Raw genomic sequence first — 24,006 nt, forward strand, 5'->3', positions numbered from 1 at the left:
CTCTCTCTTATATCCTTAATTTTCACCTTCGCCACGTCCCTCTCTCTCTCTTATTCTGCCTATCTAATTAAATTAACGAGGCGCGAGAATCTTTTCTCGTCCGTGAACATAAAGATCATCTACACTTGCTCCCTCGAGTCTCATGTTTTATTCCACATCACGCGAGGCACACAGCCAGCAAGCAGCAGCAGCAGCAGGATCCTGGTTTGAAATTTTATTCTCGTTTCGTTTTTAAAAGACTAATGAAGCACTCTCACTTCTCTCTTTCTCTCTCTCTCTCTGTCTCTCTTTTCTTGGCTTGGCTCATCGCGCAGAAAGAGGTCCTGCGGTTAATTGCAACCTATCGCCACTGTGCATCGACGAAGAGACCCTAAATGTGTGTTTAACCTTTACTCTTTCTTTCTTATATTCTTACCTGCACGCGCGCGAGTGTGTATGTGTGTGCGAGGTTGCGCTCACGCGCGCGTTATAAAATAAACCTGATCGAATAAATGGCCTGCAGGCTCTTTGCCGTTGTTATTGTAGCGAGTCTCTGTATTGGTGTTTGCATGCTCACGGGGCTTAGCCGAGCTCTCTGAAAGGAAGAGGTAACGAAAAGCAAAAAAAAAAAAAAAAAAAGAAGAAAAGAAAGAGAGAAGAAGTTTCCGTGTGCAAGCGTGAAATCGATGATTTTCTGCCGAGTTAATCGCTTGCTGCCTCGCGTCACTTTCGTAATATAGCACACGGGGCCGGTTATTTAACTTAACGTGCACGGGCAGGCTACTGTGTTGTAGTCTTGTTTGCCCAGTGACTTATGCCAGTGCATATTATACGTGTACAGTATACACACAGCTGCTGCTGCTGCTGCTTCGCGCGCATATAACATAGGAGCAAGCTGATTGACAGCTCGAGACGCGGCGCGATAATCCGCGTACGTATGTAATATACCCCTCGAATTTAAACTCGGAGGAATTTCGTAGGAAAAACGAATACGATACGCGGCAGCGTTGAAATGGAGAATTTGTCCACGCTGAAAGTTCGGGCGAGGTATAAAAAAATATTATGAATCTCATCGTCGTAAAAAAAACACGCGATATCAGATCCTCGTTACCAAACTATGGTTCTCTCGAACTTGTCGCGAGAAAAAAACTACTACCACACGCCGAAAACTCAATCTCTCCCGGGCAGTTTCTCTTACTGCAAGTGGCAGCTGAGTTCCGCGCGCAAGCGAGCGAGCTTCTTCTTCTTTTTTTATTTTGCAACTTTACCTCTTGCACCCGGATCACATTACACATCCTACACATACAGCACACCTATTCTCATGTTGAAAAATACACAAACCTCGTCTTTAACGACATCACGAGTTGCTCTCTCTCTCTCTCTCTCACTCTCTCTTTCTCTCTCTCGATTGCACGAAGCCAGAGGACATAGGGCACCTCTCGCTGCTGCTGCTTCGAGAGAGAAGCATATAAGAGAGAGAGAGAGAGAGAGAGAAAAGACCCTCACTATACACTCCTTCGTGTAAAATAAAAACACAACGAGGAGAGGACTTGGGAGATGAAAATAGAGGAAAAAAAGTCAAACGTGTGCAGCAGCAGCACAGGCCGAATGACGAGGCTCGAAGAACAAAGTCTTCTATATAGTATTTGGGGTCGTGGGCAGCAGCAAAGAGAGAAGACGAAGGCTGTGTGCAGCAGTATCGGTTTATAGGAAGGTATATGTATCTGATACAGAAAAACCGGTAAGAGAAAGAAGCGAGAGAACAAGAAGAGAGAAAGAGAGAGAGAGAGAGAGAAGTGAACGAACGAACAAGCGATCCGTTGCTCGGCAAACACTTATACACACCAACACATGCTGCGCGCACAACAACGACCGCGAAAGAGAGAGACAGAAAAGGTATAGTGCACCCAGCAACAGAGCAAATATAGCAGCAGCAGAAGCAACAGCGCATTGTCTTCCGGTGACTAAAAAATTCACTCGTGCCTTGTTAAGGCGTCCTATCAGATACTCTCGCTGCTCGCTCGCTCGCTCGCATGGGCAATACGTATATACGAAAGGAGAGTGAGAGAAAAGAGAGGAATATATACACAACGAGCGAAGCCACATGCACACACTGCAGCAGGCAGCGGAGGCGGAGAGCCAGAGCGAGAGAAGGACACGGCCGAGCGAAGAGAGAGAGAGAGAGAGAGAGAGAAAAAGATAGTATAGAAGAGATAAAAGGTAGAGTAGAGAGAAGGATCGAGGAAGAAACTGCAGCGAGCGCGCGAAGCTCGACGCGAGCCGGGACTGAGCATGCACGGAATTTTCTCTCTTTTCTTGCTCAGCTGCAGCTAGTTTATATTATACATGTGTAATAATAATATGGGATAGTGCAGGCTATAACACACATCTCTAGGGCGTTTATTTCTTATCGCTTTTTCCATGTTTGCGGACACGCTGCGTTGTGTACTGTATTGGCAATTCGATATTAAAGCAGATATGATTTTTCGTACATTATATTATATACGTGCATTATCGTAAAGAATTCAACTGTCAACCGTGGACGACGGTGCAGGACTGCTGCTGCTGCGTAATCGCGGCCACCGATCGCGCAACAATAAATTTTCCTGCCTTCTCTTTTTGAGACGAAGTTTTATATCAAACCCTTTCGAGAATCTCCAGCTCGTACGTTCCAGCCCTCGATCTTAAAAACCGAAACCGAGAAGAAGAAGCGAGAAGAAGGTCAAGGGGAATTTGGAGGAGTGTATTCCCCTCTCGATCTCTTTCTCTCGTTTCCCTCACCTGCCACGCTCTGCGCTCTTGTACTGCACACAGCTCTCAATACTTATCGCTTAGGAGGATTTACAAAAGAAATTCTTACAACCGGCCTGCGTGTATGCTGGCGTATAGAAAAAAATTACACGCGAGCGCATCGACAGTTTTGTTGCGCATTTCGTGACAACTACTGCGAACTCGTGCGGATTTATCGCAGCTGCTGCGCGCACTTATCATCTCCCTATCATCTTACTCTTGAGCTTCGCTTTTTTTGTCATCTTGCGATCGTCGCGCTTTTCTTTATTGCGGACGATCGAGTTTTTCAAAAATTTTATGACACAAATGCCTCGTTTCGGCTTTGATACTGCCAGCCAATAAAATCACCGACGAGCTTATTAACTCGGTCGCGCGCGCCTCGATTTCTATACAACGGGTATATAATACACCTACACACCTAAGTGTATCCCGATTTTTTCGTCGGTACACAGAGACGCCGCCAATTCGAAATAAAGTCACGTTTCGGGTCACGTAGCGATCGATGAACTCTCTATCTCTTGTTGTCTCCTTGCTGCTGCATATAAGCCGCAGATTTATTGTATGAATACAAAGCGCTGCACAATGAGCAAAAATTGCATAACTCGAGCGATACGTGCACGCATCTGTCGCTACAGACGAGAGATACACGTACATTATAACAATGCCAGGCGGTGATTTACTCTAACGGGTATCCGACACTCTTTCTTTTTTCTTCGCTCTTTCTCTCATTCGTCAGTTAATTGAAACTTATCTCGTCGCGCGCGTGTATATGCGTTATTATATTATTTGAACTATAAGGCAGGGAGAAAACTTTCAATGAATATTTATACACGCGTGCGCACGGAGACGTGCGTGGAGAAAAGCGATAACAATAAGCGGGGATTACGAAATATGAATTCCATCTTTCTCTCTGTCTCTCTCTCTCTCTCTCTCTCTCTACTGTACTCTCTCATTTGCTCTCGCTGCTTCTGCCGTTTCTCGATGCAACGGCAGCAGAGCCTTGTGAATAGATCGTTTATGCTGTATGGAAAATAATAATCGACGAGCGAGGTTTTTAACCACTGGGACGATACGAAACGCAACGTACCTCGCGCTGTATCAAGTATATCAAGTATACATAACGTGTAAATTACGCTCGCGCGAAACGGTAATTGAAATTAATTGAAAGGTTTTTTTTCTCAGAGCGTTCGGAGTTGATCGAAGCGGAGCAAAAAATTGCCGCGCTATTATCTGCATTCTCCACTACTATATATACCATTGAATAATTCGCGCACACTCGGACATTCCGCATTCATATATAATGCACATAAATAAAAATCCGCGATCCGAATCTTTCCTAAAATATCCTCTTGCTGCAGCTCGTGTGTTGTTCTCTATACATAATACATATTATAGTAGCTGTACGCTAACGCGTTGGCATTATACTGCACACACACACAGACAGACAAAACATAATAAAACTTGACGCGAGAGCGCGAAATGTCGTACCTTGTACACACACACATACACACGTATACTCACACATGCGTAGTCGTCGTCGCGCACTCCTTCCTCCGAGAGTAGTACATAAAACACGTCTCCTTTTGCGCGAACTTCATAAAGAAGGCAGCAGAACCGGTCCTCTCTAGATTTACAGTCGCATATACATAGAGGCGCATAGCTCGTTATATTATATTATTTAAAACGACGCTCGCGTCGCCTCGGTGGAACCTTAATAAAATATATATATGTGTGTGTGTGAGCGCGCGCCTCTCACGACGACGCTAAATTAACGAGCGTACATATACATACATACGTAGTAAGCGTTTTGCGATAACGATCGATGCTGCTGCTGCTGCAGCGAGGATTAGTAGACTCGCTCATGGTGAGAATGAGAGATTTACTTTTGAGATCCTTCCTTATACGCCACACGTGTGAATGCATGTGTATGTGTCCGCGTGTGTCTGTGCGTAATGCATATACGTCAAAAAAAGATCAGCTTCGCGTATACGAAATTGTTATTACAGGATGGATTTTTTTCACGCCGTATAGCAGTACTAACACGCGCGCGCACGATATCCGATATCCTGCTATATGGCGACGCGCGCGAGATATTGGCTTGTGTCGTGCGCGCTGCTGTGTATATATATGCCCTAGAAGAGATTATTCCAGAAGATTACGTGTGTATAATATATAGATTTTGGCTCGAAGGATATATTATGCTTATACAAGTATAGATAATAATAACGTCGTATGCGCGCCATGTGAGTAAGTGACACTTTTTTCCAAAAATAGTAGTAACACGACTCGCTGCCGCTGCGCCTATCGCCTCGAGGCATCGCGCGCATCTTGACAGTCAATTAAAATATATAATGCTGTTCTCCAGGAGGTGTTGCAGAGGCACCCTGCTAGGGACCCTATCTCGCAGTGCGAATATGGCACAGTGGCATCTGGCGTGCACTGCTCAGGCAAAATTACCATAAGTTAATTCGTCATATTGATTTTTAAATCATCCCAGCAGCTAGTAGCCGATATTCCTCCTGGGTCGAAAAAAAATGTAATTGCAAATTTTCTCTTTCTCGTCGACGACGGGTTAGCGAGTAAATCAAATACATATGTAGCGTAGTCATCGTCTGCGTCGGTGATATACATATATCGTGCAGCTCGTGCTTATGCAGCTTCTGGTTTCTCTCTTCTCGCCTTCGTACCTACGTACGTACCATCAACTCTGTAAAATATCAAAATGTTATTTGCTAGTTTCGCAGTGGCGTACAGCCCACGTCGATCGATACTCGATTTTTGGAATCTGTATGCATCTCTGTCTGTGTGTACGAGCATATAACCGTTATATATAATCAAAGTCAATGAGGCAGTACGGCACGAAGGCCCGTATAGTAATGTCATTTAAGCTCCGGCATCGAAGCCATTACCGCAGCTTCTCTACCCATATATATACGCTCTCTCCCGTGTGTGCAATTTAACGTCTCTGTGTATGTGTATGTAGCGACACATTTGCGAAGGGCCGAACGAGCCGAGGTAAATGTAGTTCGACGATGTCCTGACCGCTGCCTCTTGCAGCCTCGACACCATATTTATATATCGAGTTTGAGCGCGCTTAAAATTCAATTTTCACAATATATACGCTGCGATATTTTTTTTTCATAAATATTTTTTTATACTAAAACGATATTTTCTCGTTGTATTTTTGCAGGACTCAACGCCGAGCTGTTCTACGTGCGCGAGGGCGTGATCAACGAGTACGCCATAAAGTTCGTCGTTCCAGTTCCAGCCAAGCTGGACAAGCTGCACTTTACCTGGGAAAATCTGGCCGGTCGACCGGTAAGCCTTATCGACTTTATAAATAAATTATTATATTAACCCCAGAGTGTGCACCTTGACTCGATTTGACTGCATGTAAATAAGTAATCAGAATTAAATTGGTCCTACCGCTGCTACTGCATTACGTTATATACACGCGCGTTGACAAGTACAATATGTGTGCCCCGTCTAGCTGTCGCGAGCAATTAGCATATAAGCCACTTATACCGGGCGTATGGTAGTGTATAGTTGTGTTTTGCTTTCCGTTCCGGAAAACTTTGACGAGGCCTGCCTCCTCATCCACCTCCTCCTCCTCCTCGTCGTTCCCGGCAGCGCAGCAGCAAAACTCGTAAACAAGCTAACAGCCGAGCGCCCAGCTCGGCTCAGCTCGGCGCGCGTGTATACCGATTATTTGACTTGGGCTCGGGCGTCTGCGAAGCGTAACCAACTAGCGCGCCCCCGTATATCACACGCGTCGTGAGTTTTACAACATGCAAATTTTCTTCGCTCAGCAAGAGAGCAAACACAACAACGCGCGCAACATTGACGAACTGCATTCGACGCGTAGCTGCTGCTGCTGGCTTCAAAGGGCAAAAATTGCTTACTCTGTGTCTAACGTATTTTAAATTCTATATACTCGATATTTTACGCTCGTAAAATAAGTGCCTCGAGTGCAGCGAATAAATGAATTCGACCGGTAGTGATAATCGTCCGGAACTCGCCTCGTAAGTAGTCTAGCTGCACGCGCAGCGGACAAATTTTCTTGGCCTGGCACCAAGAGTCCATTGTCATGAGTCAGGGCCGGGGGCGCTCTTTATCTCCTTAAAGAAGGAAAAGTTTTTCATTCAAAATTACGACTTGGCGCTCTGGCGAATGAAAGAGACTTTTATTCAGGCGGGATTCTTCGAAAGAGTCTCGGAAATCTTTATCGCCCGTCTTCTTCTCGCTCAATTTACATTCGCTCTTATGTACCTATCGAATGCGTCGATTTCTCGACTCTTATCTCTCCCACTGAACAGAGCGCCGCGAATTGACTCATCCTGTGTTCCTGGCAAAGGTGCAGACGTAAAAAACAGCATAATATACACACACACAGAGCCGAGAGAGTCGAGCTCGTGCACACGCGTCGCGCGAATATGTAAGAAAGAAAAGAACGAGGGAGAAATGAGGGAAAAGAAGTCAATTGAGCATGTGTGTTATATGCAGTGTATAGCAGCATCGCTGCTACCGGTACGCTGCGCTGCTACTCAAGTGGTCGAACGACTTGTCTCTTCTCTCTTCTCGCGCGCATTCCCCCAAGGGAGGCCCAACATCCGTCACCTCGCGCTCCTGTCCTGTCCGTCACTGCGCGGGCCCACGGCGTGCGTTTCTCTCGCTCTCTGCAGCTCTCTTAACGCACTTTTAAAGGAAGAAGAAGCTAAAAAAAAGGGCTATACACGAGAACGAAATCCTCTATCGCGAGTAATACGCGACAAATTGGATTTGCTAAAAGCGAAGAATGTCGAAAAAACGAGGAAGGCAGCGCAGGAGGATGGACGGACGCGCGGCGGGGAGTGATTTATTCCCTGCGTCTCTCTCGACGGTCTTTTTATGACGATTTCGAGGATTCCGCGCGTTTCTCTCTCTTTTCGGTAAATTGTCGGATATTCTCTCTCTCGATTTCTGCCCCTGCATCGGGGAAATTGAATATTCCATATATTACGCGCCGGGCCGAGCTTCGGGTGACATGGATTGTTTTACGACCTTTCTTCTAAATTAATACATAAATTCGAGCGCCGCTTCGAGGCATCGCGACGATGCAACTGGGATATGGACTTGCCTCAATCTGTCGGGCGAGCGCGCACGGCATTAATCCGATCGATCATTCTTCGACTTTCTTTATCAACTTAAAGCCCCTAATTTTTCAATCGAATTAAATTTTGCAATCGCCTGTCGTTCACCTCAAGTTTCACACTTTGCAGCTTAGAAGAAAAATCGAAAATCATAAGGAAGGTCTGGTGTGTCCTGCTATATGCGCGCCATTCGGGACGTGGTATTATGTATGGATATTCTACGAACTCGTTAAATACGTGAAAGGAACTTTAGTCCCGGGGACACCTTGGAGAGCTGCTAAGGAATGAATATTCAAACTCGTGATCTGCACAGACGAGAACGTGTCTGTGTGTGTGTGTCTCTGCACAAAAGTTTCTCTTTCGTTTTTGAGGAAAAAAGTCAGAAAAGAGAGAAAAAGAGGCACATACGATGCAAAACGTACACTCAAAATGCTACCCGCGTCTGTGTGTTGTAGGTAAAAATTGCTGCAGCGTTATAACAAAAGAGGCCCGTGTCGGTCGGTATTCGTCATTGTTCCCCCTCGTTCCTAGCAGAGAGAGCCTACAGCGTGCGATTTTATAAATATTTGACAAGTGTATATCGTTAATCACGACGCTTTATGTGGGACACATAAATATTTGCGGAAATGATGATCGATTTGATTAATGAATCGTTTGCAAAAATAAATGAAATAAATGACGGGAGACAATTATTTATCGCGAGTGAAAAATCGTAGCAGCAGCCGAGATCGGAGTTTTTCTCTTTGACGCGATATCCGCCATCCAACTCCGCCTTTCCCTGTCGTCATTTTTTATTTTTTATTTTATTTTCCATCGGGATTCTCATCCTCGATAGAGAGAGAGAGAGAGAGAGAGAGAGAGAGAGAGACGAAGAAAATTAGCTTCCGGGAAACTTGGCCTCGTTTCTCGCCTCCGTATAATAGACGCGCATAGATTTTCTATTATGCTAAAATAAAACGCATCCAAAGTCTCGAGTGTCGTAATAATAACAGTCGCATGTATAAATGCACTACTGTTGTGCATACACACGAGGTGGAATCTCGCAAAGCCACGCACTTATTTTAATGGCACGTATCCCTTCGCGTACGCACACACTCACACACGTGCGCGCGAAGCCAGTCATTATCTCTTTTCTCGAGGTGTTATATTTCTCACATTGTACGATGATATGATAAATACGCTGCTGTAGCAGCAGCAGCAACAGCTTCCTTTTCAAACCTCGCAATCATGCCATTTCGTTGGTAATGACATCGCACCGTGGCAGGCAGTGCACTGAGTACACACACACAGGCTCACAACCATTCGAAACAGTGTAAAAACGAGTTTTTGTGCCAATTGACACGTTTTTTTTATTCTTACCGTTTGCTTCCTTGTTTTTCTCCGCAGCTACCGTACACGGTCTTCGTTGACATCAGCAATCCAACGGCTCTGTCGAGCTCGCTCAACATCTCCGACGCCGGTGAGATTCCCGTTGGCGGCCTTCAGACCTGGGCCGTGGCACTGCACTGCGGCCCGTACGACGCCGAGATCGACGTCACGCTGAGGATCAACGTGTCGCTGACGCGTCGCAACACCACCAGCCTCGAGTTCAAGCGCAAGAAGATCTGCCTCAAGGGCCAGAGCTTGTACCACGATCCCGAGGAGATGTACTCGCCCTCGGTCGCGTCGTCCGCCTCGTCCTCGTCCTCGTCTTCGGTCGAGAGATCCGGTATCAGCCCGGGCGGGCAGGTGTTCTACGCCGCAGTGGGCTGTGCGTGCGCCTTCATCGCTGCCATATGCGTACTCGTGACCGCTTATTACGTGAGGGATAAAAAGGCAAGGAGGCACAGGGAGCCGCTCCAGTGAGTATACGATTTTTCGTTTCGTGCCTCTCCTTATTTTGCCTCTGTGTGCACGTGTGAATTTTTTTCCTCTTGCTTTATCAGGGAATCGCGTGGACTCGGCTCGGCTTGCAGCGTGGAGCGTGGCACGGGCATAGGACCGGCCCAGACCTTCCTGTTGCCGGACACGCCGCCGCCAGCCTCGTCCGCGGCGTCGGTGACGACCTATCGCAGGATCGACGAGCGCTCCAATCGAGAGCTCTACGAGCGCATCCAGGAGATAACCGTTCAGAGGTAAAATATTATATATAGGATCATCCGCTTTTCTCGCGAAAGGAAATCGAATATTTGTCTGCCGACGAGGTATCCCATTGTCGAGAGGGAGAGAAAAAAAATAAGAGAGGGGTTATTGTAATTTCGACGGCGTTGAATATGTATGCTCTGCCATTCGTTGCCGATTGCATATTGACTCTCGCTGAGACGTCGTTTTATTCGTCGTTGGAAAAAATAATTTTCCACCGCAAGCCAGAGATAAAATGAAAAAAAAGAGTGTAAGCGAGAAAATGTTCATATAATTTTATCACGTGTTTGAGAGCTTTTGAAAACGTTTTTAAATTATTATAATCGTACTACAATGAAAAATTGTTTTTTTGCAACGTCGTAATTTAAAAATTATACCAAATGTCGAAATAAAAATGCTCTCACTTAACGACTCACTCTGCGCTGTTAATATAATATGAAAATCCACTCAGAAAACCGTCAAGTCTCTCTTGAGCATTTTTTTTCTCTAATTGCTCGAACATTCGCTACGATAAGTACGAAAATATCTACGAGTTGGGGGGATGAAAAATGTATGTCAAGTGCAGAACAAAGATTTAACTTCGCCGGTACGAATGTGGTATAGATAAAATACCGCAAAATGTTGAATTATCATCGAAACGAGATGCATGTTTCTAATTGATGCTCAGCCTTGGTCAGTTTTTTACTTAAAATTCACCTTTTATTGATTAAAGCGAGAATTAATCAACTTTTGTTAACTTTAAAGCCTTTTGACAATCAACGAGGAAAAAATCACGGTCGTCTCTATTTACAAATTGTAACCCTTTTTCACTTAACTACACTCGTGCAGAAAATCAGAGTTATACATTCTCTTTTCACGCGCTCGTTGTACGATATGTAAATAGAAATCTCGTTAAAGCCTAGCATTTTTTACGTCTTCTTCGTCAAAGACTGCCAACCTGAGGTTAATTAAGAGCAATGAAAAATATTTTTTTTTGCGTTACTCTCTCTCCCTCTCTCTTTCTCTCAGTCTCAAGCCTGTTGAAAAATCTAGTTAAATGAGCGTATGTATACCTGCGCCTCTGAGAGTCTCTCGAGCGCTCGGTGTCGCTAATTGTCAAAGCGAAAATTCATCGTAAAAGTTTTTCATTGCAGTTACCTTACACGCTGCTGCTGTTTTTTTTTTAATTAGAGCCTTAAAGGGGCTTGTACATTTCGCAGTTAAAGTTGACATTTGAAAGAAAATGAAAATCGCGTTAAAAAACTTTAAAACTAAGCGAGTGCAGTTTGTGCCCCTTACCAATCGGTAGACATTTGCATCGCGAAATTAAAAAATGATTCGTGTAACACGGATATTTGATTTCATATTTGATGCTTGTGGGAAAGGGCAGATTCGTACTTTCGAAACTTGTACGTACGTTCTCGAGGGCAATTACGCGAGCCGTCTGGGATCAATCGCGGCGAACAAACTTCTCTCTCGTCTCTCTCTCTCTCTCTCTCTCTCTCTCTCAAGAGAGAGAGAGAGAGAGAGAAGGAGTAACTTTTCCGAAATTTAATTTTTTGCACAATCTCAATTGCAGATGTCGAGTTCGCTTATTGAGCATCGAGATGGAGGGCACCTTCGGTCGCGTCTACCGCGCCAGCTACCACGAGGAAGGAGCCCCCACACCCAGGGACGTACTGGTCAAGACAACCTCCGAGCAGGCGTCCCAGGCTCAGATGGCCATGCTGCTGCGCGAAGGACTGGCTCTCTATGGGCTGAATCATCCGACTCTTCTACCCGTGCTCGGCGTATCGATCGAGGAGCGCGGCTCGCCCTTCGTGCTCTATCCTCACACGAATTATCGCAATATGAAGCACTTCCTGCTGCGCTGCAAGCACGGAAACGGCGACGGAGCACCGACTCGCGCTCTGACCACTCAGGAGCTCGTCGAGATGGCCCTGCAAGTGGCCAAGGGTGTGCAATATCTGCATCGCAAGCGACTGGTGCATCGCGATATCGCAGCCAGGAATTTAGTGTGAGTATTTATTTTGCGTGAAAATATTTAACATGAGTTTGTTGTATCAGCTTTTTTATACCTTCTTTGATTTATTTCAGGGTTGACGATGAGCTACGCGTACAAATCACCGACAATGCGCTAGCACGAGATCTGTTCCCGCAAGATTACATATGCCTAGGTGATACAGAAAATCGACCTATCAAGTGGCTCGCGATCGAAAGTCTGCTAAATAAAACATTTAGCACTGCTACGGACGTGGTAAGTAGTCTGAGAAATCGTTTTACCACCCTGCGCGTGTTTATAAATTCCTTGGCTACTCGATACGATAGCGTAACAATAAAATGCTTCAGGAAGTATACACAAAGATAAACGTGACCGGTTACTACCGGTGTAGACGGAATTTATAAACTTCTGCGCTCAGCTTACTGAAATTACTTTTACACGAACGATATTTCTTTACATTTACGTTCATTTATTTTTAGTGGGCGTTTGGTGTTCTGCTTTGGGAATTCACGACGCTGGCTCAACAACCCTACGTCGAAGTCGATCCTTTCGAGATGATCTCGTATCTCAGCAATGGTTACAGATTAGCCCAGCCGGTCAATTGCCCCGACGAGTTGTTTGCCATGATGGCCTACTGTTGGGCTATGTCGCCGGACGAGCGGCCCACCTTCAGTCAACTAATCGTCTGCCTACAAGAGTTTCACGTTCAACTAACCAAATACGTGTAAATGAGAATGTATGTTGATAGCGTAGTGAACCCAAAATGAAAGAGAACTCGCTGTTCGGTCAATGAACGAAGATCAGAGTTCACAATAGTTATGATTGATAAAATAACTACTTTAATCATTCAAGTAGTTCAATGAGAGCTTAAAAAAATTACAAATATCACTTAGAATGTTAAAAAAGATAGAAAATGTATATCTAATGAATTTAAAAAATTCATATTTGCCAAAAGTTGTTGATATCAGGATTAATTTTTGGAGAAGCTATATCGATATTGCATGTGTAATTGAAAGATGGTTTTCAATTGTTTATGTGAGTGATAATTTTCGTTGAATTTTGTGAATATTTTTAACTGTAAAAACGAGTATGTGTACATATTTGTATATCGTGATTTATATTTAATGTCTTATTTTAAGAAAACAAAAGTCTTTACAGTATTTAAGATATCGAGATTTTTTATTTTTATTTAAATGTTTTAACTATGTTGATATTGAACAAATTAAAGTAAACGCTTAAAACAAAGCGTTGATCTCACTTATCAAACAAAGCAATGAAAGAAAAATGATATTTTTTTCATTCAGCGTCAACGACCATCCGAGACGTGCATTTTTTCCAAAAATATCATTGTACTTATCATTTATAATTTTTTGTAAATAAGAAAAATTAAGAAAGAATGGATATCGAGGCGAAAGCGAAAGTTACAATGCAGTCTCCATGATGTCAAGAAACTTGAAAAACAAAAATTACTTTAGTCAGTATGAAAAATCTTTCCATTTTTGTGTATACTCAATAGTTCAAAGCAAATCAATATTAAAAATTATAACTATACGCACACAAAAATTGATGATTTTGAAAAAATCATTGAAAAAAATCTGCACTTGCATCGTCTAAAAAATTCGGAGATTGTCATGTTATCTCTCCGCATTGTATAGATAGGTACTCCCCGCCCCGAATGTAAATATATTGCGACCTTAGAATTCTAAAAATATTTAAGCAAACGTATATAAATATACAATATATTGCACTTGTACAGAGATGAATAATAAAATACGTAAAGGTTGAAACATGAACTTTGTCGAGTTGACAAATTATAACCCAAGCCACCGTATACATACACGCCCTTAGGGGTCGAAAATTCCGCCCTGCATCCTTGAGCGCGCGTATAATAAATCTGCATCTTATTTAGTAAAATATGTGTGCCGCGCGTAAATGTATATTCTATTAAAAGGCCACAGTAGAGATAAATTTTGGAATTTCGCGAGAAGCAGGAGTATGCGCGTACGCGAGTATCGCCGAGATTAATGGATGACATTTCGTCGGGGAAAATAACGAGAATGACGTGCTCGCAGTAGCAGCAGCAGCACACGCGAGGAGGAGCTGCGCGTCGCCGGAGACACGCGACGATGAAATTGATGAATGCACCCGCGCAAGTCCAATTATACGCTCTCCTGCGGTCTATGTATAATATGTGACTGTCTGTTCGAGTTATTAGTCAAACTAACCGGGACGGAAGCCTGAAAATTCGTCGCTGATGCTGTTCTCTTGGTATCTTTCACTTGTTTGAAGGAATTCGGGAATTACAGTCGAATAGGTCGTGGTAATAACGACGACAAATCCGAGCGACGAATTATTCCTGCAGCAACGGCAACCTTCCGCACAGAGCAACAGGTACGATTGCCGAGTCAACGAGCGCAGCACAGTACACGACGTCTTCGATGCATAACTAAATCGTAGCATCCATCAGTGTGCACCAAGAAATTACTTTACATCTGTACACGTGCTTATAAAACAAGCATATAGAATTTGTAATTTTACCAGGTTGATTACACAGCAGCAGTGCTACAGACGAGAAAACATCTCATTAATGAAACGAGCGCATCAGGAGCTGGAACCTTGTGGAGCATATTATACGCGTTCGAGAATTAATATCACATTTCCACACTCGCGCGCGCGGCTTCATTTGCTATTCACGCTTCTTTCGCTCGAGCTCGTTTGTGCATTTTTTTTACTCGTCTATTATCCAACGCGCTCTCGTGTGCGCACGCAGCGGCGAGATGTGCAAGTAGTAGTAGTAGTATTGGTCAATAAATATATCTATAGGCGCATCGCGAGGAACTCCGAGGAGTTGTTATAGTTACCTCGAGAAACGAGAGCGGCATTCTCGCGTGATTATGAATTGAAAGAAAAATCAATGGGTGGAGTTCGGTGTTGTCGATGCCGGAGTATATAAAAGCTGCAGTATTTATTTATAAAATGTGCAATTAACGCTAAACGCTCTCCTGTGCAGTATGTGCCGACCACGCGAGATCCGCAAGTTAATTTTATTCGGGCTGATTATATACATCGGCGGAGGATCGTCTCTTTTATTTCATGCTCGTCGCGGAGCTAGAGATGTACTTGGAATCGGCGACTCATTGAAAATAAAAATCATCAAAATTATTGTTGCAATTGACCACGTGGAGGTCCATTTTGAGCACGAAACAATTGCGTCAGAGAGCAACAGCCGATCGATAACGAAGTTCCGCCGATTTTTCCAGCCCCCCTCTTCCTAGATCGCATTGTTATTTATAAAGAGCGCCCAGCCGAATGAAAATTTCGGCAGTTCGTTCGATTTTCGCCATGACGGCGTCACGCACCAAGTCGCTCGTTGTGTACCTGGCTCTGCTCGCCACGATCGTCGGTTTGTGCGTGACGGTTGTCGCGCTGCCGGTCCTGAAACTCGACGATACGGCCGAGACGTCGACGGTGACTACTCCGAGCGATGATGCCAACGAAGTGAAAAGAGTAAATAGATAGAGCCGCTCACGTAGTCAGCTCTAGTATTAACTAATATTCATTTTTTTTCGCTCACAGCAACAGGCCGTAGACGTGAACTACATGCTTCCAACTGGAAACGTACTGAATATCGTCGTCGATCGGGTCCCCGACGCCACCTCCTCGAACGGCCGAGTCAAGGTGAGCCTGGCGACCAACTCCACCAGCGGCGCCGGCTTGATCGACGGCATCGACCGGCTGCAGAAGCAGGTGCAGGACAGCATCGGCCAGCGGGACCACGACCACGATCTCATCGATTCACGCGGTTTGTCACCACAAATCCAACTCGTTGATAATACGCTTAGGGTAAAAATGAGGAATGATAACAATGATTAGAACTTCAGTCCTGCTATATAAGGTTGACATCCTTTCGATTATTCGTTTTTATTACGTACAATTTATTACGTACAATTTTATTTAAAAAAAACATTTTCAAAGTTAAAGCTATAAACTTTTTTTTTTTAATCTTTTTTACTATCATTTTGTACAATAGTATTACTATGAAGTAGTTTAAATAATCATCATTCACGCGTACAAAAATATTGACACTCACACGGACTCGATCACGATTTTTCAAAAATACTATATATTAAGATGTATCGACACTGCTTTATAATATCGATGCTTGCCTAGTTCGCGGATTTTATTATCTCTCGCGCGTAAAAAAATTCATCAAACAGATCAAACATGATCTTTCTGAATTCGCGGAAATACCCTCCAAAAGCATACGATTACTACGTACTAAAACGAGTTTTCTTCTTCTTTTTTCTCTCTCTATCGACAGTTCATGGCAATAAAATCTTCGGTAGACGAACTGACAACCCGGATATTTCCGAATCTACGAACTCTACCAGATCACCAGTGAAAATCAGCATCGGTAGTGCAGCATAAAGAAGTTGTTGTAATCTCATAATTGTCATCGTAGTTCTATCATTTTTTTTCTTTTTTTTTTTGGTCAACGAGATCAGACCTCGTTTTTTTCTTTTTTTCATAAATAATTATCTTATAAGAGAAGAAGAGCTAGCTTCGAAGCTTCTACTGATCGCCGACGGTGTGAACGCTGACTTTGCCGTTGTTGTTGACGGCTACGGTGGCCTGCTTGTGATTGACGGGTTTGCCGTCGGGCCCGACGCCGGAACTGGAGCTCGAGCTGCTGAAGACGCCGTAAGAGCCGCCGCCCGGGCTGGCTGGAATGGCTTCGCCGAATCTCGATTCGAAGTTAGGATTCGGCTGTGAGGAAAGATTGAAATATTTATATGTACTTGCCACATACGAGGTCGAAAAATAAAAAAAGTATAAAGCAGATACTCACTGGATTCACTGCGGCCTGCTGATAGCCACCACCCGGGCCTATGCTCGCCGAGGCCGTGGCCGAATTAGCTCCACCCCCGATGGACGGAAATCCCGCGGGAAATCCAGGAGGCGGCATTCCGAAGCCCGGGTAGCCCGCGGGAAACTGTCCAGCGCTACCGAAGCCCCCAGGGCCGAAGCTCATCGGCGGCGCGAACGAGTAGCTAGAATAGTCGGGAACGCCGACGTAAGGATAGTTGCTCGAGTAATAGTCGTAGGCGGGAGGGGCGACGTTATAGCTGTCTACTTGCACGGGGCTCATTCCCCAAATACCGTTAAATATGCTACAAACAACAGATTTACGGATACATGGCCAATCTTGTTTAGAGCTGCTCAATAGCGCAATGATATCATATTATCGTAAGCATTGTATGTTTTTTTTTTTTAATGATTATTTGAAAGCTCACTTATGGAGTAGAGTTAATAACGTTGTGTGTATATAAGCGAAGCTTGGAACTGTTTACGTTCGACAAGCGAATGTCGGTCGTGCTGGCGCGTCCATGTAGATAAACACAAGGTGCGCTCGTGCGTGCTATACATGCTCGGTGATTATATAGAGTTAATTTAGAAAAAAATAAAAATAAAATAGCCAGCTCGAGTGTAGTTTATGGATTTTGCATTCGAGAGAAAAATTGATGCTTCACATATTGTAAAACATGCAGATTAGGATGGAACTGCAGTTGCAGTGCAGCAACCTTGTTACACATATATAAGGCATCTCGGCAATATTATATACATGTAATATAATGTAATGAACGTCGAGCAGCGGCGGCGGCGGCCGCGCGAGGTAATTAATTCTATGCCATGCGAACAATTTTTTTCCACTCCGAAGTGGCATAAAAAAAAAAGAAGGCAGCAGCGGTTAAGCTGTGTATCTGTGAATCAAGCGTATAGTAATTGACTCGGGCTTAGCTCGAGCTCGTTACATTACAAAGTAAGGAAAACACGATAGCTCGTAGCGCATATAATGGCCATTATAAAACGACTTTATGCGTTATAATAACGTGTCCGAGAGAGAGAGATCCATCACCTATTGATATTGTTATTGTTGGCGAACGCAGGAGAAGGAGATTGATGAGGAAAAAGCGAGGCGCTGCTCCAAGCCGATCCTCCGCCGTTGCCGCCTGAGATCGACGTCGCCGACGACGCCGAATCCGGCGAGCTCCGTGTGCTCACGTAGACGCGAGCTTGCGGATCGACTTGTCCCTGGGAGTTGGTTATGATAGCCCCACCGGTGGCGTAGGAACCACCAACGCCGCCACCACCACCCGATGCACCTCTGTTACTGTGATGTCGGTGGTTTTTGATGACGATAGAGTGTGCAAAAATTTACCATGTATCAGTCTCACCTTTGCTTTGGCTTTTGTAGAGCACCGTATCTCATTTCCACGTTGCACGAGTGTGTGCGTGTATTTACAATGGAGAGATAGGATTATTTTTTTTAGAGAGAAAAGATAAAAATATTTTCGCAGCTAGTTCGCTGCTTGGTGTAGAGAAGTGTATAGAATATATAGATACAAAAAACGTCACTATAAATTTGTGGAATTTTTATAAAGTGCTAACACCACACGATCGAGACATTTTCTTGCTCTATTTGCAACAAAATTCGAAAATAACTCGCTATTTCTCTACGTAGTATTTTTAGAAAAAAAATTGATGATCGATGCATCGAAAAGCCGGTCCGATTGACCTTCCGACTCTCCGTATAGACGCGGATTACGGGCAAAACCCGCGCACATAGTTGCGCGTTCGAGCTTATCGAAAAACTTTTTTAAAAATATTCAATAAACTGCGATTTATGTAATTTTGTTATTACGTTGCCAGTAATAATTTTCCATCGTAAAATAGCGAATTATTTTCGTTCGATCTCTGATAAAAATCTTTTGTGGAAATCCAACACCCCAAACAACTCCCCACACACTAAAAAACCTCCATATTATTATTACGATGCACATCATAACTTTTAGTACTTACGCATTTTGCTGAGCGGCAATTTGTGCCTGCAATTGTCTTTGGAAAGCCAACTGCTGAGCTTGAAGGGCGGCAAAGTATTGGCTCAAAAGGTCAGCTGGATTAGGTCCGTTGTAGGCTCCTTGAGGGGGGAATCTCGGGCCTTGCCCACCTGCGATGCCACCGGCTCCGGCACTGGCTCCGGCACTGGCACCGGCGAAGGCATTGCTGTTGCCACCTGCCCCTGGATAAGCTGCGGGAGCTGTGGATAAAAAAATTAGATTAATTTAAATCTCCACCGAATTATGATGTCAATGTATCCCAATGCGATGGCGATGGTGTAACGATCGTCCTTTACATTTTATGATGATTGAAATACAATAAACACCATACCGATGTTATACACATATGAGCACATCGATGAGTTAAAATTAAAATGATTTTTTTCGCTTTACACATTTATTGTTACATACAAAATTGACAACCATAAACCCAAATTCCGATTCCATTTTTCCGTTTATGCCGTTATTCTGATAAAAAAATCTGATGCCTATATTCCGACCGGTACAACTTCCGAATAGTAAATTCGTATACTTAATAATACACGTGTGAGAGATATTAATAGAACAAGTGCATTGATAAGGAAACTGATGTCAGTAATTGAACTCAGGCTAATGTGTGTTGAAATTTTGAATAGACGAAAAAAGGTAACTAGTCGGAAGAACGAAATCGGAGAAATGGACAGATACCACCGTAAACATATAAAATGATAAGCAATGTTTCTGTAATATTTTGACGACTTTGGAAGCTTACATCAAATATATACATTGTACATATACCTTTAGCTGATAAAAATGAGTTCACAATACTTAATCTTAAATATACTACCATCTTAAACAAGGGGTAGATTGATCATTATCGTATACTTACGTGTATCAACACCATTTAAACTACTTCTACTTTTATACGTACATTTAAAATTAATATTACTACTCGTTTTAGAAAACTGCAACTCAATTACAAATATGTTAAAATACGAGGTACGATGATCAAAATACACAAAACCAAAAAACCCAATGAGCAACACATAAATCGTTGATGTTCACCAAAAAAGCACAACACAATTCAACTACAGCAATCGATAATCGTTGACGGACAGTCGAATCCTACCTGGTAGAGGAATGGCACCTGGAGGGCCTTGACCTTTGTTAGGAACTGTTACTGGTTCTCCGTTGACTTCGATACCGACGGAATCTCCGTCGCCGCCGAACGAGCCACGAATGCCGATACTGTTGACACCGTTGTCACCTCCGGCACTGGCGCTGCTACTGACCGACACGCCGTTCGGCGAGGTCTGAACTTTGACGCCATTTCCGTTGCCATTGCCGCCGCTGCTGCTGCTAGCGGTGTTTATTCGCGAGCCGAAACCACCGGCCGATGCACTGGCGCTGTTGCCGTTGACGCCACCGTTAAAGTTGGGTACGAGGGGCTTTCCACCCGCTAGAGGCTTTTGACCACCGGTGGAGGCCGACGCCGAGGCTGCGTTATTGGGTCCGTTGCCGATGGCGTTGACGGCGGCGCCACCAGGGCCCGGCCAACTACTGCTCTGCACGACTGGTTTTCCGTCGGGTCCCGGATAAGTGGCGGCGAACACGTGTCCACCCTGGGGCCCGGAGCTCGAGCTGGCTGCGGAAGCCGCGAAATTCGAGCCGCCTTCGCTGAAAGCTGGACCAGACGGGTGAGGATAGAAGTATGGCTCGGGTGACTGATCGGTGGCGATTATGACGTTCGGATGATAGTCGTAGTACGACTGAGGCAGATCCAGAAGATGCGGATGATTCTGTATGGTATTGATGAAGCCCGTGTCGACGCCCGGGTAATAATAAAAGTCGTGCTGCTTCGGTGGACTCATCGGTGGAACTACGCGATTGTGCGATGATGTCTCGGGCGATTTCAAGATACCTTTGCCCGCAACGGGAGACGCCGTGGCGCCGTTGTCGGCACCGATGCGATCGGAAATCGGTTTCTTCGGCTTCTGTTTGCTCGACTTGCTGTCCTCTTTGGCCAAGGGTCGGACGGTGATCGGGTCCTGATCGTCGGGCTTGAGGGTAGTCGAATCGGCGGATTCCGAATCCGGCAAGTCGGTGGTGGTGGGAGCAACCAAGGTGGTCGTTTCTTCGTCGGCCGTTGCCGTCGTGGTGTCTGCTGCTTGATCGGCCGCCGCCGCTGGCTCTTGGCGTTTCAGCCGTAATTTATTGTCCACCGATTTGCCTTTTAGCGCAGAATAGAAGATAAAGCATAAGCGGAAAAGTGAATTCGAGTTATAGACGCGTATGGATGATGCTGATGTGTATGTGTGTGCGATGTCATTTTTTTTGTGACTTCAATGGAGAAGCGACGATCGAGATTCATATTGGATTGAAAAAAAATCCAGTAGAAATGGCATCTTTATTCTACTTACTCAATTTTTCAATATTAGATTCAGTGTATTTTTATGGATTTTTAATTCTAAAGCCATTATTTAACTTTAAAAAGTGACGATGGCAGTGCATTGCATAATTTTAGCAAACGTAACTTTTCGTCATGCGATTTGTATATTTAGCCATAGTACATTTGTATATCACTTATTAGTGTTTATAATATTCGAGAGTATTTACTTTATTCGAAAATTAAATTGATGAGAACAATGTTAAATTGTGTACATTTCCGAGTACATTCGCGGGAGATCGAGCGGGTATGGGCATCATTTTATAGGCATGATCGAAGTAGCCAAATTCTGCTGTATGGCAGGTAGCTTCGATACACTGCACTCGTACACATTATATATGTGCGGTACAGACCATTGCAAAGAAAAGATAAATAAATAAATATATCCTGCGCGAACAAAGTCGCAAGGATATATTATTGAAAAAAGAGCTTATACATCTCGGCAATGGTTGCAACGCGCGCGCGAACAAGAGGGAGAGTGCAGCTCGAGGAGAGAAAATATGCGCGGCGAGGACTCGTCTCTCTCTCTCTTTCTCGCGATGTGTATACGTATTATAATGTACGGCGTAAAAGAAACAGCGCGAGTGTCAAGGTTAACGCTCTGCAGAGCTCCGAGGGCTGATGCTGCGCTGCGAAATTGTTCATACACATTTCCTCGCCTGCTCGCGCCTCGCAAGCTAACTCGTTATAACCGAGCAAACACATTGCGCTCGGCGGATATATAATAGAAAGCTCGTTACACGTATCTCCGCGAAAAAGACGTCTTTATTACTATTCTCGTTCAACGCGCGCGCCTCGGTGTCAGTGTGTGCATACGGATGGATTTTCAAACACGCCTGCGAGATACAAAAGAATAGCTTTTTTGCCGCTGCTGTTGTTGCCCCGTCTCTGTCTCTGTTGAATTATGTTGGATACACATGAGTGACAGAGTAGGTGTATATACTGCTGATTCACATCGATTATCGGCACTCGTTATTATTATATACACACACAGTGGATTTACGCAAACGAACTCGTTTTTTTTGTACGTGTAATGCAGCATATCGATAAGTTTTCACGCTCGACTTGCCGCGGCGGCGCGATACATGAAATGTTTATCGATGATGTGTCTATGATTAATATGCGAACATGTTACATGCTTCATCTCTCTCTCTCTCTCTCTCTCTGCTGCAGAGAGATCGCAATTCTTATTTATGCGATTATGTGGTAATAATCATTTTTCCCGATTAGCGTAATAATTTATTATTACATTTGTTTCGTGCGCGCTGAGAATTGTAAGCTTTTATTTTTATTCTCTTCAAAGTTCAAGATCGAGAAGTAGCGATACCGGTAGTGATGTGGTATATATCGTGCTCGAGTATAAACTTTGACGATCCGAGAGACTTGCAAATTCTCCGACCTCGACCTTCGTCATAAAAAGTCGAAGGCACATCTTCCATAGTCACGTATACAGGAAGCGACTCCAATTTCAATGAGCTATAATTAAACATCGGCTAGCAAATTTTGACAAAGGAACGTGTTTTGCTCTGATAAAGAATCGATTAAAAAAAAAACAAGAAAAAATACCGAGATCGTGGTCAACAATGAAAAACAAAATAGAAAAGAGTGTCGAGGTGTATGAACGAGAGATGTACTCACCCGTGCCCAATTGCGCGGCGACGAGCAGCAAGGCCAGGGTCATGTAAATCACTTTGGCTGCCATGGTGTATTGGTTATTATTGTCGTATCCTCGCTGAACTTATCATCAGAGACACTCGTCGATTTCTTGGCTTATTTTTTGTCGCCTCGATGGCAAACAAAACAACGAGTTTATATTTTCAATATATTATTTATTTATATGTTTTTCTTCCTTCGGGTCTTGGGAGCTCTCGTTGTGTGCGGAGCGTCCGGTTCTCACAGCTGAATGACTAAGTTGGCGCGAGTCGCGATCATCTTATATAGCGTCGAGTTCCTCGCGCACACGCCTCCGATAATAAATGCCGGCTTCGCGCGAAGCTGTATACAGCAGACTCGCACACACGTACAAAACACGTCGAATCGTCGTTCGCGTCGTCGTCGACTCGTCGCTTACAATGAGTGCGAGAGATCGTTAACTATTGTAGTTCCTAGAGGAGAGATGTGCGCACGCAAAATGAAAAAAAAAATAAATACAAAATATGTAACCGAAATAGTCATGACCGATCATCGGCGCGCTTATAGACGCACGTATACACGCACCGTGGGGTTGTAAAAGTGCCTTCGACAGAGACTGAGATCATGTTTTTGATTCGAGCGAATTTTATTGCAAGCTCACGTTGGATGATGACAGCCAGCTGACGGTTTCTCGGCCCAAGCGAGGGGGGCTATAGTAGTGATTAATCGACAAAAATTTTCGCCAAAAAGTCATTTAATTCGATCTCCGATCTATACGCACGAGGTCGTGTTTTTGAATCACCAACTGCAGCTTGCGGAGAGCTCGATGCTTCTTTTTTTTCATCGAAAAACAAATTTGAATGAAAAAAATTGCCTTTGTGTATACCCGCTAAATCGATACAATTTCTATTATATCATGTGCGTCACGTAATGAAAGGATATTTTTCTTTTTAAATACTCTCAGGCTTGGAACATCCCAAGTTATGATTCATGGCCTCTTGTTCGCACTATCCGTAAGGATCCCGTTACACTTTACGATCTTGTGCCAAA

At 44.1% G+C, this 24,006-nt stretch overlaps 3 protein-coding genes across 7 annotated transcripts in view; 2 read left to right on the forward strand and 1 right to left on the reverse strand.

Annotated features, from left to right (window-relative positions):
- LOC106654636 (tyrosine-protein kinase Dnt-like) overlaps positions 1-13,752 on the forward strand; it is a 38,766-nt gene extending 25,014 nt beyond the window's left edge. The window contains exons 2-7 of the mRNA XM_014374592.2: positions 5,960-6,087; positions 9,285-9,739; positions 9,824-10,012; positions 11,578-12,015; positions 12,096-12,255; positions 12,480-13,752. Coding sequence (XP_014230078.1) covers positions 5,960-6,087; positions 9,285-9,739; positions 9,824-10,012; positions 11,578-12,015; positions 12,096-12,255; positions 12,480-12,728 — 1,619 coding nt within the window. The 3' untranslated portion in view covers positions 12,729-13,752. The remainder of the gene's footprint in view (positions 1-5,959; positions 6,088-9,284; positions 9,740-9,823; positions 10,013-11,577; positions 12,016-12,095; positions 12,256-12,479) is intronic.
- Positions 13,753-15,310: 1,558 nt separating this feature from the next.
- On the forward strand, positions 15,311-16,526 carry LOC106654927. Its single transcript, XM_014375078.2, has 3 exons — positions 15,311-15,507; positions 15,577-15,802; positions 16,322-16,526. Exons 1-3 carry the CDS (start codon positions 15,343-15,345, stop codon positions 16,426-16,428), a joined length of 498 nt encoding a protein of 165 aa, XP_014230564.1. The 5' UTR covers positions 15,311-15,342; the 3' UTR covers positions 16,429-16,526.
- Positions 15,892-23,245, reverse strand: LOC106654926 (PE-PGRS family protein PE_PGRS33-like). Of its 5 annotated transcripts, none has more exons than XM_023458536.1 (7): positions 22,963-23,245; positions 20,800-21,108; positions 20,008-20,562; positions 18,862-19,099; positions 17,918-18,172; positions 16,850-17,171; positions 15,892-16,767 (listed from the first exon to the last, which is right to left on the reverse strand). In XM_023458536.1, the coding sequence occupies exons 1-7, from the start codon at positions 23,024-23,026 to the stop codon at positions 16,573-16,575; spliced, it is 1,938 nt and encodes a 645-aa protein (XP_023314304.1). In that variant the 5' UTR covers positions 23,027-23,245; the 3' UTR covers positions 15,892-16,572. The 5 variants fall into 5 exon arrangements, with proteins under 5 accessions (XP_023314304.1, XP_014230559.1, XP_023314306.1 ...); XM_014375073.2 differs by having other exon boundaries at positions 16,850-17,051; positions 22,963-23,243; XM_023458538.1 differs by lacking the exon at positions 20,800-21,108 and having other exon boundaries at positions 22,963-23,243.
- Positions 23,246-24,006: the final 761 nt, after the last annotated feature.

The sequence above is a fragment of the Trichogramma pretiosum genome, unplaced genomic scaffold, assembly GCF_000599845.2.
Source record: "Trichogramma pretiosum strain Unisexual culture from Peru unplaced genomic scaffold, Tpre_2.0 scaffold46, whole genome shotgun sequence".
In the NCBI taxonomy this organism is placed as follows: domain Eukaryota; kingdom Metazoa; phylum Arthropoda; class Insecta; order Hymenoptera; family Trichogrammatidae; genus Trichogramma; species Trichogramma pretiosum.